Genomic DNA, 16,622 nt, shown 5'->3' on the forward strand with positions numbered 1-16,622 from the left:
AATTTATTTTACTTCATAATTACGTTCAATAAAGTTATTGATAAATTGCATAATTACAGTATTTTGTCATCTATTACAAAACTTGTGGTGTAAGTTCGATCATGTAAACAGTGTCCTTAAGCCATTTTAGTTCTTTCCTTGCCGAGCTAAGAGATGAGGAATCTATTTTCCGTACCGTTAAACATTATCATGTCGTATCTCCTATGATAGTAAATCAAACGCACTGTAATTTTTAGTAAAATTCAGTTAAATTTCAAAGTACGTCATACTAGTGTTTAATTAGCATAGATGTTATTTATGTACTAGAAATATTTTAATTACATTTCAAAACTCACGATTAACTCTAAAACCTTAAGCAATGGAAACATTTTGAAAACAAATCTCAAATCAGAGTGATGATTTCTATGAGAATCAGCAGTTCTAACAGATAGAAGTTGTCACTTTGCATACGAAAGTTCGCGAGGCAAAAACCCGCATTTGTTTAACTCGCCATAGCTCGCACAACAGTAAAGATTTTAAATAGTAGCCACTTTTAAAAGTAATTTCCATTTTTTCCAAACATTTCCCTCGCTTTGACCCCATCTAACATAAAAAATAAAAAAGTTTGTCGCTCATGAACTTTTGAGCGGGTCAATGTCTATTTCGAACAGGTTACTTTGAAGTTGATAATTTTTTTTCTCACTTTCCAAAAAAGATTTTGATTCCGAATTTTTTTTCTATGCTTTCCCTAGACATTTATCTATGAATCCTAAAAATTACAGCGCAATTGTTTGACTCTCATAGGACTACGACATTGCGGCAAATAGTGTCTTCGTGTGCTTGCTGCAAACGACAATGAAAGAACCAAAATGGCGGGCAATTGTATTCAGTGTTTATCGAGCCTAAAGGTACTCGTCCACGGGGCTAGTTTTCTGTCCATTGCAATGAATTTTCAGCGCAAGGTCTCTATTTCACCATGTAAACTGCACAGCAAGCCACTAGATTGCAGAGGCTATGAGGAAAAAGTGCACAAATGATTTCTGGCTTGCAATACGATCCTTGCACCGGCCGTGCACACAGCGATAAGGAAAGTCTGGCGCTACCTCCTTCTGGCATGATCAGGTCAGATACTGAATAATTTCGAGGGAAAAATTGTTCCGGGGCCAGGTATCGAACCCGGGACCTTTGGTTTAACGTACCAACGCTCTACCAACTGAGCTACCCAGGAACTCTACCAGACACCGATCCAATTTTTCCCTCTATATCCACAGACCTCAAAGTGGGCTGACAATCATCAAGCAACCAACATTGAGTGCACACTAACTCTGTGTAACTTAAATTGTGGTTTTCTGTTAATAAACAGTGACGTGTATTATGCAAATCAAGCTTTCAGGTATAACTCCCTGTAAAGTTGATTTGAATAATTTCGAGGGAAAAATTGTTCCGGGGCCAGGTATCGAACTCGGGACCTTTGGTTTAACATACCAATGGAGTACGGTGGCCAGTTCCTTTCCCCCTGACGGAGATTAAGTAAAAAACAATTAGAGTTTACATTCCATATGATATCTTCAGGAAGGTAAACTTCATATAAAAAAGTTTCTGTTAGCACTGTTACATAGTTTTATTGAAGTATGCATGTGTTTCTCTACGAGCAAGAAAAAAGGAGATTGTATTAAGTTATGTCCTATTATAATTTGTAGTAGACCTACAGTTCAAGCCCTATACAACTCGGTCCGAAACAATACGGATATGGATGTAACATTGTAAGAAACAGGCCCCCGAAAATACCTCTATTAAATGATCATATTCCAATATACTGTTCCAAATATGTGTATTTTTTTCGTGCATATTTGCATGTTTTGGCCTTTTTGGGGATAAAAACATACATAATGCATATTTTTTTAGCTTAATTATGCATATAATATATATTATATTCAGTTTAAATGCATGTTTTAATGATTTTGAGTGGACATCTCAGTTTCTCGAATTTTATGTCCCTTATTTTAGCTTCAGGAATCAGGATTAACGAGGGAAAAGAAAAAAAAACTAAATAACAGAAAAATGAAATGAAATGTTAACGATTTTCACAATAAGATATTTCACTGGACAGAAGTCCACTTTTATAACAATTCACCGATAACCCTCTATAGAATAAATGGATTTATAACACGTTGCATATTTTGAGAATAATAGAGAGGAAATATAAAGGGTTCAAGGAAACTGCCGACAAATAATTTAGGTCAAAAGCACCCTCTTTCAGGAAGGTTGTAAATACTCTCCCACTCCCTTTTCCAGTACTAGTAGCAATTTAGATTCTTCTAAAATTGGAATCATTCGCTAAAATGTCTTTGGAGTGTGTGAACCTCGTAAGTGCTTAATGTGTTTGTTTATTCTGTTTGCATGTGTTAATGTGGTTCTAATATGCCTCCAATTAAAGGTTCCAAAAGTGTACTCTTTGCACAGTGGATCAGAAGAAAGGATTTTATTAGATAATATGGTGATATTGTTTCTTGCGATTGTTGCAGTAAAGAGGTACTTAATCACTGCTATTCTATTTCCGAATATTTTCTATGACAGTTGTTCTTTGTAAGACATTACAAAACTTCTTTAAAATAAAATGGACAGGGTCATAAACGCGAAACCAGACTATGGATTCTTTTGTTCAGTGAAGAAGGTTATTTGTGGCGAAAACTTGAATGAAGAATTTGATCTGACACTGTCACAAATATGTTCATTCAAGTTTCCACCCATAACTTCTTGCAATGTAGAGAGGGTATTCTCTGCGCAGGAACCTTACAGAAACCAATTTAGAAATGTTGCTAGATGTTAACTGTGCAAAAAAAAAAAAAAAAAAAATTGTGAAGTGAAAGAAGACATTTGGAACAAAAATGAAAGTGCATATTTTAATGTATTTTTCACTTGATCATGCATGTTTCATAGTTTGATAGTGCATAAATGCATGCATATTTTGAGATTTTGTAGTGCATGAAATTCTCGTCTATATTAATGACTATAGAAACATCTGTAGATTGGCATATGTATATTTGAACAGTATTATTCTTGCGCATATTTCACGGCTTCACTCATTTCTATATTTCTGTACTACAGCAGAATGATAATTGTTACAGGCAATTCAATTGTTTAAATCCATATTGCAACATAACAATATTGCACAGTCTCAGACAAAAAAAAAAAAAGACCGGCTGCCATACACTAAGTTCCCTACGGAAAACATCGGTTGATTCCGTGAGAGCTGAGGTTTATGAGTGAAGAAAAGTCAGAACCAAAGATATAAAAAATTGAAAAAAAGCGAAAAGCGCATCGATATTGCTAAGTCTTCTTTAAGTCCTTTTTCTTGAAACACATACTGAGCTTCTTTGATTGACAGAGAATCATTCTCTGAAAATTCCTTAACAATTAGTGTTATTTGTTCAAAGTTATTCGCATAGTATTTTACTGCTCTCAACCATGTCCCCCACCTCGTAACAATAGGCTCAGGGGGTAAGGGAGTGTCAGGTAACTTTAAATACAAAGATAATCCTAGACTGTGTGCTTCAAGCAGATACATCGTCTATGACTCTATGTTATACAGGAGAAGGGCAGATAACAAAGTAAATCTGAACTCAAAACGGTGACTGGTCTGTATGAATAATGGGACTACAATAAAACTCCGATAAGACGCTGTCCAAGGGACCTGGTGTAAAACGCATATTAACCGGGACCGCGTATTAGGCGGGTATACTAATTTTGACTTACATATAGTATCTATTAGTATTTTTTTTTATCGAAATACATGATTCATGAAAGGTAATACAGTATTATTCCATTATGTAATTACTGTACTGTACGTCAAGGACATTTACAATATGTACTATACTTAATTCTTTCGAAAAAAAAGTCATTTATAGTTGTTTGCCGTGTGCGTGTTCTCCAAGTCCTCATGTTTACCACACTTCAGTTTCTGCGATTACATCCTCCCAACGTCACAGCTGTAGTAATTGAGTCGCGATTTTTTACTATCATTCTTAATATTGATGATGGGATTCCTAATGCATCAGAGAGTTGTTTCTAAGTAAGAGTACTGTTCTCATCGTACTTTCATAAGATTTCCAATTTTTCCAACACAGAAAGGGCTTTTCGTTTAACACTTATTGTAATCACATTCACAGACACTTCAATACACTAAAGGACAACAAACTGCCCAGCAAAAATTTCCAGAATTTTATTACGGCCGAGTGAGGAATGCTGTTTGAGAGAGAGGGTTAGCAAGAAGGTGAGGTATTATAACTGTATATAGGCTTTAAGTGCGAGGTAAGGAGTCGAATAAGAGAGCGTAACAAGAGGGTGGGGTAGGTATACTAAGGTATGAAGTATGAAGGTTTAAATGAGCAGGTAAAGGGTCGAATACCAATACTTTTAAAGTTAATGGCACCAGTGAGTTCAATGACCAAGATGTTTCATTGCTGTTACAGTACATTGCTGAAAATGACATGGAAAATATTCCACAAAAATAGCGTATTATGCGGGACTTAAGCGCAACAAACGGGGTATTTTATAAAGTCGTTATATATGAAATGTGCAGGGACCGGACAAAAAAAGCGTATTACACGGGATAGCGTAATAAGCGGGCGCGTCTTATTGAGGTTTTACTGTAGTTAGGTACTTAAGAATTTCATCACAATGGGGTGTCCAAAATCTTTGCATATTACAAGAACTATCAGTTTTTTTCAGTTTCAAGCAAAACAATTAATAATGAGTGCTGTTAACTATATATATGCCTAAACAGAAAAGGGAAAGGAAAGAACAAATGAAAACAAAAAAGGCACAAACTGTAAAAAAGGCAAATATTTATATATATAATTTGAACTGGTAACGGAAATTACGGGAAAACAGCTGAACGGATTTTAAAAAATGACCCCTCATTTTGAAGCTTGGAACACAAAGTTTTTCGGAAAAATAGTAGTTTTCAGTGAAATGTCAATTTTCCTACATCATTTTCCTTTTTTCCAAAATCCATCTTTCATCAGTTTTGAGAACTAATTAATTGCATTCGCTTCCTTAAGCGAAGCGAGCATCAAGTCGGCCGTGTTGCATTTCAGAATAAAACAAAACACACACTACAATAAACAACAGACTATTACACGAAGGCCATGACCTACAGGATTGCTGACATAGAGTTCAGACGGCTCAGATTCTTTCCCATCATAATGCCAATATGTCGATCTTCATTTGTGCAATTTTTTGATAACGTATAGAAAATAATTTATAGGTCTGATTCTCTGGTCTGTAGTTTTCCGAGTACAGCTGTGTATTGGATATTAAGAACTACAAAACTTAAGAATGTTTGATGACATTATTACCATTAAAAATGAAATATTATTATAGTTAATGCAACACATAATGCTATACTGATATATGAAAGTGAAACCTTTTGGGGCTTTATGTAAGTAGACGCAGAGAAAGAATATTTTATATTAGATCTTCATTTCTATAATTTACTGAGTAACGGCTATAGGCCTATATAAACTTATGTTACTGAAAACTATAAAACTTACGTAAGGTAACAATATCGTTATTAAAAATGAAATACTTTTACAATTATTAATCAAGTGGTGTGAGTCCTTTTCATATATGTAATGGCAGTGTAATATAGATATTTATATGTCTGATTCTCTAACTTTCCTTGGTAGTAATTGAGTCATGCTTCCTATTTTAGCTGCGTCTTTAAACTACATCAAAATTAATTTCATATTTCTTTGGTTTAATTGATTAGATTTGTGATCGCTGCCAAGCATATTTTGTTGTAGGGAAAATAGCTTGCCATTTCACTTCTTGCTACCGTGATGAGTAAGTTTATTTCCCGCAACCAGCAACAAATGAAACACTGAAGCTGCTAACGATTTATGATGGACAATTTTATTTAGAGCGCATATAAGATTCTACAACTCTGACATATTATTCGCCTCATTTTCCACATTTCAGCAATAAATTCCTCACAACAGCCTATATTACAGAAAATATACGAAATAACATTAATTGTTACACAAATTAATCCAGCAGTATTTGATAGATCAGTATTGTCTGGAAGAAGCGCAAAAAATTACAATTCATAAGAAAAGACCAAAAGGTATTACTTATTGATAAAATAAGAGGCCTACAAGATTTTGTAGTCTCTTGATCACCTCAGCAAGATCTCTTAGTGGGAAAAAGTGATTCTGCCCTCTACATTTCAGGGTAGTTCACGAAACATGCAGCAGCTATACCAAGATGCTAAGTCTTTTGTTCAAAGCATGACAAACCTTACATTTTCTTAACTTTAACATACAATCCACAATGACCCGAAATAGCTACTGCATTACTCCCACATGAAAAATCCACTGATCATCCTGATATTGTTACTAGCGATTTCGCATTGAAACTCAAGAACTGAAGACGGATAGGTTCAAGGAAAAGTATTTGGGCAAAAAAAAAAAACAAAAAAACATTCAGAGGGAGTATGTTTCACTATTATGGAAGCAAATAACTATCAAAATGTCTGGTATTCTTCATTGAAAATAAATCTGAACAATTTTTATTTGAACTTTTTATGGACTTAGTTTGCAGCAATTGCTGCACAAGCCACTAGTAGGCAATATAAAACTTCACCACATTTGATTTTTCATGATTCGTATACATAAATTAACAGCCTTAAAATACGTACATTCAAACAAAATAGACTTTTCCTGAACTTCCGATCCCTAGTCATGACCACTCATCAGCCATTAATATTATAATTGTAAATCTTAAATTTGAGGTATTTGGAATACACTGTCTTATCTAGGCCTACTATTAAACATTACAGCACAGTTTGATATAAGCTAGCATATCTCAGAGAAAGACAATTTTCCTTGCTTTTTTTTTTTTTTTTTTTTTTTTTTTTTTTTTTTTTTTTTTTTTTTTGCAAACTCCTTCATCAACCCTCCTTTTGTTGTTTTTTAGTCATTTGATTTTCAATGGAAATTATTGTCAATCCGTTTAACTGTTCATGTTTCATCGTGGTCCTTAGATAGCTTTTAACGATTTGCATCTTTGAAAAACTGTGTTCCCTAAGGCGACAGTAACAGGAATAGTTAGGAGATTGTTAGATTGGGATAGAAATCACTGAAGGACTGCAGAAAACTATTGGCGGGCGGCGAGCAGTCATACGCCGGCATATGGACAAGTCCGTACACGCTGCACTACACTGACCAGTCTCATTCCATCCTTTAGCGCTTAGCTTCCTCGGGACGAGCGCTCTGCATTATCGCTTAAGCAGATGGAATATTACTACCTGGGACCGGACTGTTGGGCTAAGTAGCAAACAGCATAATCATTATACACATTGTAAACCATCTTATAGAGTTATAAGGTATCTTTGTTCGACTTACTACAGTGTAGCTTCGTCATCATATCCGCGATGACTGACTGGCCACGTGCCCAATGGGAGGCTGCGCTTCTGCAGCGAAGACGACATGTATGCTGACACAGCTAGTCAAGACTATTCTCATTCATATCAACACTACAACGACATATATAAATAAAACAGTTTATCTGTAACTCGGCCTTTGGCAGTATTCATTTAGCTGAGACGGAGAACAGATCGTTTCGTCATGGTAAACAGATATTTATTAAGGGAACGTATTTACATATACAACACGTACATTCATTTTATTTAGTGTTCTGCCAAAGGGCAGGTATTTCACTGCAAACCCAGCTTTCTTTAATCTTCCCTAAAGAATATAAAATCGTGCGCTTCAACAAGGCGAAAATTCAGACAAATTTCCTGACAGGCCAGTACCCTCTAGAAAAACAATATTAAGATTATTTAATAGATTCACTGAAACAGGTTTTGTAAATGACAGAAAAAGACGATGAAAGTGCCGTGTTCTTACGGAGGAAAAAGTGGATGAAATTGGTGTGGTATTACAGCATAGTCCACGCAAGTCTCTGAGACGTTTAGCACAGCAGACAGGAATTTCTAAAGCATCTGCGGGAATGACAAAATTATTGAAACTAAAATCATACAGAATTCCATCATGTCATGAATTACAGCTCCAAGATTACAATCGCAGGCTTAATGTTTGTAATTAGGTGTTAGAAAAAGTAAATAATGAAGAACTTGATACGCAATCGATTTTTTTTTTCTGATGAGGCTTCATTTCATCTACATGGCCATGCAGCATCACAGAATGACAGATATCGATCATCAGAGAACCAGATATTGTGCATGAAGCTTCATTGTAAGAATTAACGAGTTAAGTTATGCGAGCACACTTGCCATCTCAGCACCAGAAGTGCGGCCTCCCATTAGGCATTCGGCCGGTCAATCATCACGGGCATGATGGCAAAAACGCACTGTAATATCATTATCAAAATCATTAGTTTGCATTCCTTCCATGGGTAAATATTAGAACAGTAGATTAATAATAAAGTGTTTTCATATAACAAATAAAACAAATATTTCCTTTAAAATAAAAGGGAAAACATTGCTTTCACCACGTCCATGGACGCTGAGCCTTTGGGTTATTATAGGCCTACATTTGAAAACCATGTCCCATTTTTTTTATTGGAAACACCTAAACCCAAAGACCGTTTAAAGACTTTTTATAACATACGCATAATTATGGTACGAGGTTTCAATTCTGATGCCATAACAAAGGGAACTTTGTTCGTTAAATACATTTCCTTACAGGCAAAAAACTTGTCAATAAAAGATTCCACACAAAATCTGATGATGTTGATGGTGATATTATTATTATTGTTATTATTATTATTATTACTATTATTATTATTATTATTATTATTATTATTATTATAGCTAGGAATGTGACAATACCGCTTTTTGTCGATACTCAATACCGATACCAAAATTTTGACACCAATACCCGATACTCAATACTCAGTTGATGAAAACATCTTTGTAAATTTTCCAGATGATACACAATGTACTGCACTCTGTTGAATAGTTAGACACAAACGAGCTATACACTACAGTATTGACAGTAACACTATAACTTGCTAAAAGAAATCTCGAAGCTAAAAGGGAAGGATTAGGGAAGTATAATATGGTATGTCTTTCATAGTGAATTCTAATTGTTTTGAAAACATTAAGAATAGCACTTTTTTTTTCTTCGTCTTCCAAGAACTGTTATTGTACGTAGCTAGGTAGTACGTCTCTTCTCACACCATCGTTTTCACCCCCTCGCATCACTGCTTTTATTTTAAATTACAAGTATTGTAACTAGTTCCACGAATCTATGGTTTATTCTTCTTTTATATTTACAGTATTTCTTATATAGTTATTTATAACTTAAGCTATTTTGACAAGTTAACAGCTATAAGCTGAAAGGTCGGCACTCTTTCCACACCACCAGTTTTTGTTATTCAGTATTCACTAATTGAACCAACTGATAATAATAGGAAAAGGATAGAGGCGGCACATGCATTGTATTAGACAGAGAACAGGTATATTTCTGTTTTCTATACCAATTTTTTTTTAAAGCTGGGACATGACATTAGCGCTGCGATCGGAAAAACCAACTGAATGTCAAATAGCGTGATAAGTCTGTTGCTGTGGTAACAATGGTTGAGTTGCCAAAGTTACAGTTCCCACGTGGTGAATGCTCAATAGCTCTCTTGGCGACATTTATTGTGCACACAATGTTACCATTGATATGTTTCGTCTTTTATTCTCTGTCGATTTTTGTATTGTTTTTTTATCTTCGCGTCAATTGTCAATGAATGTTTTATCTAACATCAATTGCTAGCTTCCATCAGCTGTCAGCATGGTAGTCCATATTGACAACATAGCGCTGTAGTTCCAAGCTCGGCCGCTAAACTGTCATGTCCCATCTTAAAAAAAAAACAGGTATAGTCACTAATTGAGGGAACTGTGTGTGCCAGGTACAATGATTTTTGTCTTTTGGAGAGAAGATCTTAACATGAACACTACGTGCTGAAATTCTTGGATTTAAGATTGAATATTATTTGAAATGCAGAAATTGAAAATATCGAAAAGATATCAAGGACTTATCCCAATATATTAGACATGCTTCGATACTACTGAGTATCGTAGGTATCGAGGTCCCATCCCTAATTATAGCCATAATGGCAGTGTAGCAGTAGAATTGAAAGTATTGCCGTAATTTTAGCACTGGCAAAAAAGCAAAATCATGTAATGCAGAGCTTTTTTTTTGTTTAGCAACAGTAAACTGAAGTCATGTGACTTAACTCTCGTCACTGATTCCTACATGCTTTAGCATAGCGTCTTATATTTGTCGACCTTTGAAACAGCAACCAAACATCATTTTAAGAGTACATAAATATGTGTAACATTTACTTTCCATTACAGAAAATTTCTATTTAGGTTCCATATTTCGCACAAGTATCCTACTTTTGTCAATGATAGGTTTGACATACATTTTCACTTATTTTTAATTCGTTTGAGTTCATATATTTGGCTTCAGTTAGTAAAATATAGAAAAAAAGGTATGTTAAAATATTACACTTATACACAAAAATAACCACAGTCATGTTCTAGAATCTATTTCGTAGCAATAGTTTCGAGATATCTCAGTATCCAAGAGGCATATTTCCTTTCCAGGCTCGGTACAAACAAGTGTCTGTAAATTGAGAGGTAACACCTACTACTGGCCATCCGATGAAAACGCAATCTCGTATATTCAGGAGTATAGTAAGACTGGAATAGACGCCAGTTTCGGTATGGCAGAAGGATATTGTCCATTTCAGAATAATACATTACACATTTCCTGGAATGAGGAACCATGTTTTTGTTCAAATTCTTCACGCGTTTTGTAGCCACATCAATAACATTCACGCCAAATCTATCACTAACGCTTATGTCTGCATGTCCTTTCTCTATCAATATTTGTACTAATTCATAGTGGCCATTTTGAGCAGCCAGATGAAGAGGTGTCTTTCCGTATGTGTCTCTGCAATTAACATCCACTCCTGCTTTCATCAACAAAAGAGCAATATCCAAAATGCCGAATTGAGCAGCCACAAGGAGACCCATCCTTGCATCTGTACTCTTCCGTAGAGTGACGTCACAATAGCAGGCCGCATGTTGGCAGAGGGTCAACAAGTCCATGGATGTAGGGTCGAAGTCCAACACTCGGAACAATTCACCCAATGCCAAATCATTTCCCATTCGATCTGCATACTGAATTGGTGTCAGGCCAAATATGTTATCCACTGGCGTTACTAAGGCACCATAATGTAGCAGGATGTCAATAAGAGTGCAGTGAGATAGAGGCGCTACACATCCGAAGGAGAAGTTCTGATAGAGAACAGCGATGTGAAGAGCAGTCCTTCCCCCAGAATCAACAGTTGTTATATTTTCAGAGACAACTGCAAGTATCTCCTCAGGATTGTGGTCGAGAATGTGTTGATGCAAAGGATTGTTTTGAGCTAGTATTCTATCAAACATTTCCCGAAAGACTTCGTAATTTTTAACGAAATAGATTGCTTGCAAAACGCTTATGTTTTCATGATAATTACTTGAAAACCAAATTGCAGCAAAATACTCAGCGAAGGTTTGATGCACGATGTATGGTTTACCTGCTATGACTAACATAATAACTCCTCTTTTTTCCTTCCCCATTTCAATTCGTTTCAAAAACTTCTCAAATTTAGACTCTAGTCGTTTGTCATGCAATTCTCTTATTAGATCAGGTGGTAATAAAGCGAGGACACCAGCCACAGCATGGTTCTCCATGAACTGTTCTCTGAGGATTTCATTATCATCTAAAACGGCTGACAATTCCTGAATTTCATCCTTCTTCTCATGGCAGTATATCTTCAGTTTCTTTTCAACAAAATCAGTATACAATTTGATGATGTCAAATTTTCCCGGCACATACATACTACCATCATTCATAGAAACAATGACATGAGACTCATATACGGTGGCTAAGAGAGATATGTGTAATGGTATTGACCAGAAATCTGTGCTAAATGCATTTGCTCCCTCAGTCAGCATATTTAGCACTAACTGTTTGATATTTTCGTCAGGGTCATCGTTCTCAAAACGAATACCATAAATGCTCCGTATTTCTTTTATCTCTTTTTCAGGAATATTTAACATCAGACTTTGTATTTGCAGTAAGTTCGCACAATGTTTCCACAGTGCGTATAGAACTTCAGTGCGTTCCTGCCTCGAAAGAGGTGACAGTGTGTATGATTTCACTCTCAACACAGATTCCAGCATTTCCCTCACAACAGGACGAAACGCCACACACAATTTTCCCACTCTAGTTTTGGAAATAGCTTTAATAAGCTGCAAGGTCTTTTCTGTGTATGCGGGACTGATCTCGTCAAATGCATCCAGTAATACGACAGATTTTCCAGATGTCTGTACAGCATGCCTGAAGAGCAACAGCTCAAAATTACACCCACAGTGGATACTTGCCACTTTCCAGAGGAATTCTACTGCTTGCTCAACAGAACAGTTGGATTCGCTGAGTTTGTCTAGATCGGCTGAGTGTTCATTCAAGTTGACTGATATTATCCAAGAGGACGGATCTGTCTCTTTGGTCTCAAGAGCCATGTGGGTCATAAATGCAGACTTCCCCATTCCGGGTTCTGCTGTCAAAAGGAATATTCTTTTGTGTATCTCCCATAAATTTTTCGGAATAGACGCAGACTTATCAGCATAACCATGGGGAATAACTCTCCGTTCAATGTAAAAGAATTCTAGACTGTTGAGTAACTTTCCAAATTCTGGACACTCACTTCTGCACAGTAGCTCCAGAATTAATTTGCCGTTTACTGCTTTTATTACTTCATCATTACCTTCAGTTAACATTCCGAATTGAACTACATGGCCCTGAAAGGTAACAGATTCTTCGAAGAGTCGTTTTTGTGTTTTCTCATCCAACTGCTCGAAATCACAAACATCCAAATGAACATTTTCGATGTCTTGTACAACATCACTAGTTACAAGTACTAATTTGCTTTTATGTCGTAGTTTATTGTATAATACGACTGCACTTCCTCTCTCATTGTCTCCACAATCAACAACAAGAATATCACACCACCGGGTTGGCCACAGTGAAAGCACTTCTTTCTCCTTATGCTCAAGCAATGGAAGATCTATAAAGAGGTATTTTGTTTCACCAGTTGCATCCAATAGCTGCCGCACTTTGACACAACTCAATAATGAGCAGCCCCTTTCCGCAACAACATTAATCACAGAAGCATTCAAGGGAATCTGTTCTGGGTACCGAAACCTGATACTGAGTCTATCCAATTGCTGCAATTTTTGTGCAGAGAGTTGAGCCACCCGATTGCCTCTAGATTTCATAATGTCGCCCCAAAATTGACTGTCCTCAGTGAGATACTCAGTGCCACGTCTCCACCAAGTCTCAGTATGCTTAATCAGTTCATTAAAGATTTCATTTGTTTCGTGTTGGTCTGTTCCACAAGCCTCGTAGATCTCTTGCTTGATTACATCATTCAATTCTTCAACTCCAGCTTGACCATCAATAACCTGAATATTTTTTAGAAAGATATCAATTGACGAAATGTAATCAGTTTCTTGTAAAAATGTTTTCAGGTTAATTTTTGTGGGTTTATTTCGAAAAGATTTAATCAAGTCCTTGATCTCAGATATTTTAACTGTTTTGACTAACTCTTCTATCTCCAATAACAATGAGTCATCAAGAACTTGTTTATCTCCAATTCTTTCGTAGATATTTCTTATGGATTGTTGGCAGTGTTGTAGGTCTTTGAAGAGTGCAATGACGAACTTGTCCTCTTTGTTGTCTTCGCTGAATCCGAAGACAAATCCATCACTTCCTCCGGAGTTGTGTATATCGTCATAAAGAAATGTCCCATGCTTCAGTTGCCTCTTGGTGTTGAATACTGCGTTAGTGTACAGAAAGAAGGAGCAGTGATCCAAGTTGGCAGCAAACACCAGATGATTAGTGGTCGGCGAGAAACGCTGAAGAATGGTGTGGTAGGACTGCAAATATTTGAAGAGGTCGAAATCATTGCCTGTTATATGAAAGGACTTGAGAGGTAATGATGGACTCTTCTTGTGCTTTAGCTGCAGAAAGCTGGTGTACCAGGAGTCTTGTAGCTTATACTGGAAGATGACATCATCGAAGGTACCACAGTCCTCCATGTTGGAGGCGATTCGAAAACTGTGACATCTGTTGTGTCCTCTCACGAAAAGCAGAGCTATCACCATGACTTCAAATCGCTCTCCTGCCCCGTCAGCAGTCCCTCTCCTCTTCATAAACTGGTTTTCTTCACTCTTTTCCATTTCTATTCTTGATGGAATGGCCTGAAAAATGACAGTGATAATTTTCTATTTACATGCAAATATTGGTGAATTAATTATTTATTTTATCAAAATCTTTTCACAGTTTTATCTATCATGATGGTTATATGACACACAATTCTCATTGTTTCCACCATAATAATTATTCGGTTAACATGTATTCTGTAATCTTAATATTTATCTTTATTTTAAAAATCCGTATTTGATTATATACATATTTGAATGTAACATTACACATTTAAAAAGCACTCAACTTAATGATCACTGCTCAAAAAATTTTAAATTACAGCTTGGTACAACACAATTAAAAAGAATTCTCATACAAACATTGGTGCTGCCACATTTTGACTATTGCGACATTCTACTAACAGATTTAAATTCTAACTTAGCCCCCCAAAGATTGCAGCGCATTCATAATGCCTGTGTACGTTTCATTTGCAACATCCGCAAATACGACCACATTACACTTTCCCTTGAAACGCTCCAATGGGCAAGATTACAGGACCGAAGATATATCCATTCACTAATTTTTCTATATCGCATCATCAATACTTCTTCGCCTAACTATCTCTCTGTGTGTTTTATTTTCTTATCCTCTTATCACAGCCTGGGTACTCATTCTAAAAATGACCCTTTATTATCTGTGCCTTGCCATAAAACAGCTCACTATTTTTCCTCTTTCACAGTACCAGCAATTCGTTTCTGGAACTCCCTACCCAGCTCCCTCAGGAACTGTCGAACGATATTGCAATTTAAAAGTGAATTGTTTAAACACGTGACCAGTATTCAGGTTTAATTCTCCTTTGTGTGTGTATGTGTATATATGTAATTTTCCTCAGTGTTGTATAGTTATAATTTACATTTGAATTTGTTTTTCTTGTAATTTGTAATATTGGTTCACTTACCTCTTGCATATTCATTGAGTGTAACTTCTAGCCTTATATTATTTTGTAATTATTATTTAGTATGTTCGCATTATTTTACTCGACTTGTGCTTGTATAACTATGTAAATTTTTATTAGTGTTCTTTAAATATTAGTCTGTAAAATTGTATCAGCTTCTTTTGTTTCTGGCTAAGTGGAAGAGAAGGCCTGATGGCCTTAACTTCGCCAGAATAAATAAATAGATATTATATTAGAGACAAACTGTAATGGATATATTTGGTCACTTTTGAAGAAACTTAAATGCTCACTGCTCTCCAGTAGTGGTTACTTGACTATGTTGTTAGATCACTTACTTACTTAAAATAGCTTTTAAGGAATCCACAGGTTCATTGCCGCCCTCACATAAGCCCGCCATCGCTCTCTAGCCTATGCAAGATTAATCCAGTCTCTATCAACATATCCCACCTCCCTCAAATCCATTTTAATATTATCCTCCCATCTACGTCTTGGCCTCCCCAAAGGTCTTATTTCCTCCGGCCTCCCAACTAATACTCTATATGCATTTCTGGATTCGCCCATATGTGCTACATGCCCTGCCCATCTTAATCGTCTGGATTTAATGTTCCTAATTATGTCAGGTGAAGTATACAATGCATGCAGTTCTGCGTTGTGTAACTTTCTCCATTCTTCCGTAACTTCATCCCTCTTAGCCCCAAATATTTTCCTAAGAACCTTATTCTCAAACACCCTTAACCTATGTTCCTCTCTCAGAGTGAGAGTCCAAGTTTCACAACCATACAGAACAACCGGTAATATAACTGTTTTATAAATTCTAACTTTCAGATTTTTTGGACATCAGACTGGATGATAAGAGCTTCTCAACCGAATAATAACACGCATTTCCCTTATTTATTCTGCGTTTAATTTCCTTCCAAGTGTCATTTATATATGTTACTGTTGCTCCAAGATATTTGAATTTTTCCACCTCTTCGAAGGATAAATCTCCCATTTTTATATTTCCATTTCGTACAATATTCTGGTCATATACTTTGTCTTTTCGGGATTTACTTCCAAACCTATCTCTTTACTTGCTTCAAGTAAAATTTCTGTGTTTTCCCTAATTTTTGTGGATTTTCTCCTAACATATTCACGTCATCCGCATAGACAAGAAGCTGATGTAATCTGTTCAATTCCAAATCCCCTCTGTTATCCTGAACTTTCCTAATGGCATATTCTAGAGTGAAGTTAAAAGGTGATAGTGCATCTCCATGCTTTAGGCCGGAGTGAATTGGAAAAACATCAGACAGAAGCTGGCCTATACGGACTCTGCTGTAAGTTTCACCGAGACACATTTTAATTAATCGAACTAGCTTCTTAGGAATACCAAATTCAATAAGAATGTTATATAAAACTTCTCTCTTAACCGAGTCATATAC

At 36.0% G+C, this 16,622-nt stretch overlaps 2 protein-coding genes across 4 annotated transcripts in view; both read right to left on the reverse strand.

Moving 5' to 3' along the window:
• Positions 1–16,622, reverse strand: part of LOC138706098 (uncharacterized) — a 69,205-nt gene that overhangs the window by 26,608 nt on the left and 25,975 nt on the right. The gene's annotated exons all lie outside the window — the stretch shown is intronic.
• Positions 6,861–16,622, reverse strand: part of LOC138706099 (uncharacterized) — a 28,335-nt gene continuing 18,573 nt past the window's right edge. The window contains exon 2 of the mRNA XM_069835059.1: positions 6,861–14,305. Within this exon, the coding sequence (XP_069691160.1) occupies positions 10,541–14,284 (3,744 nt within the window). The 5' untranslated portion in view covers positions 14,285–14,305 and the 3' untranslated portion in view covers positions 6,861–10,540. The remainder of the gene's footprint in view (positions 14,306–16,622) is intronic.

The sequence above is a fragment of the Periplaneta americana genome, chromosome 9 (genome assembly GCF_040183065.1).
Source record: "Periplaneta americana isolate PAMFEO1 chromosome 9, P.americana_PAMFEO1_priV1, whole genome shotgun sequence".
Classification (NCBI taxonomy): Eukaryota; Metazoa; Arthropoda; class Insecta; order Blattodea; family Blattidae; genus Periplaneta; species Periplaneta americana.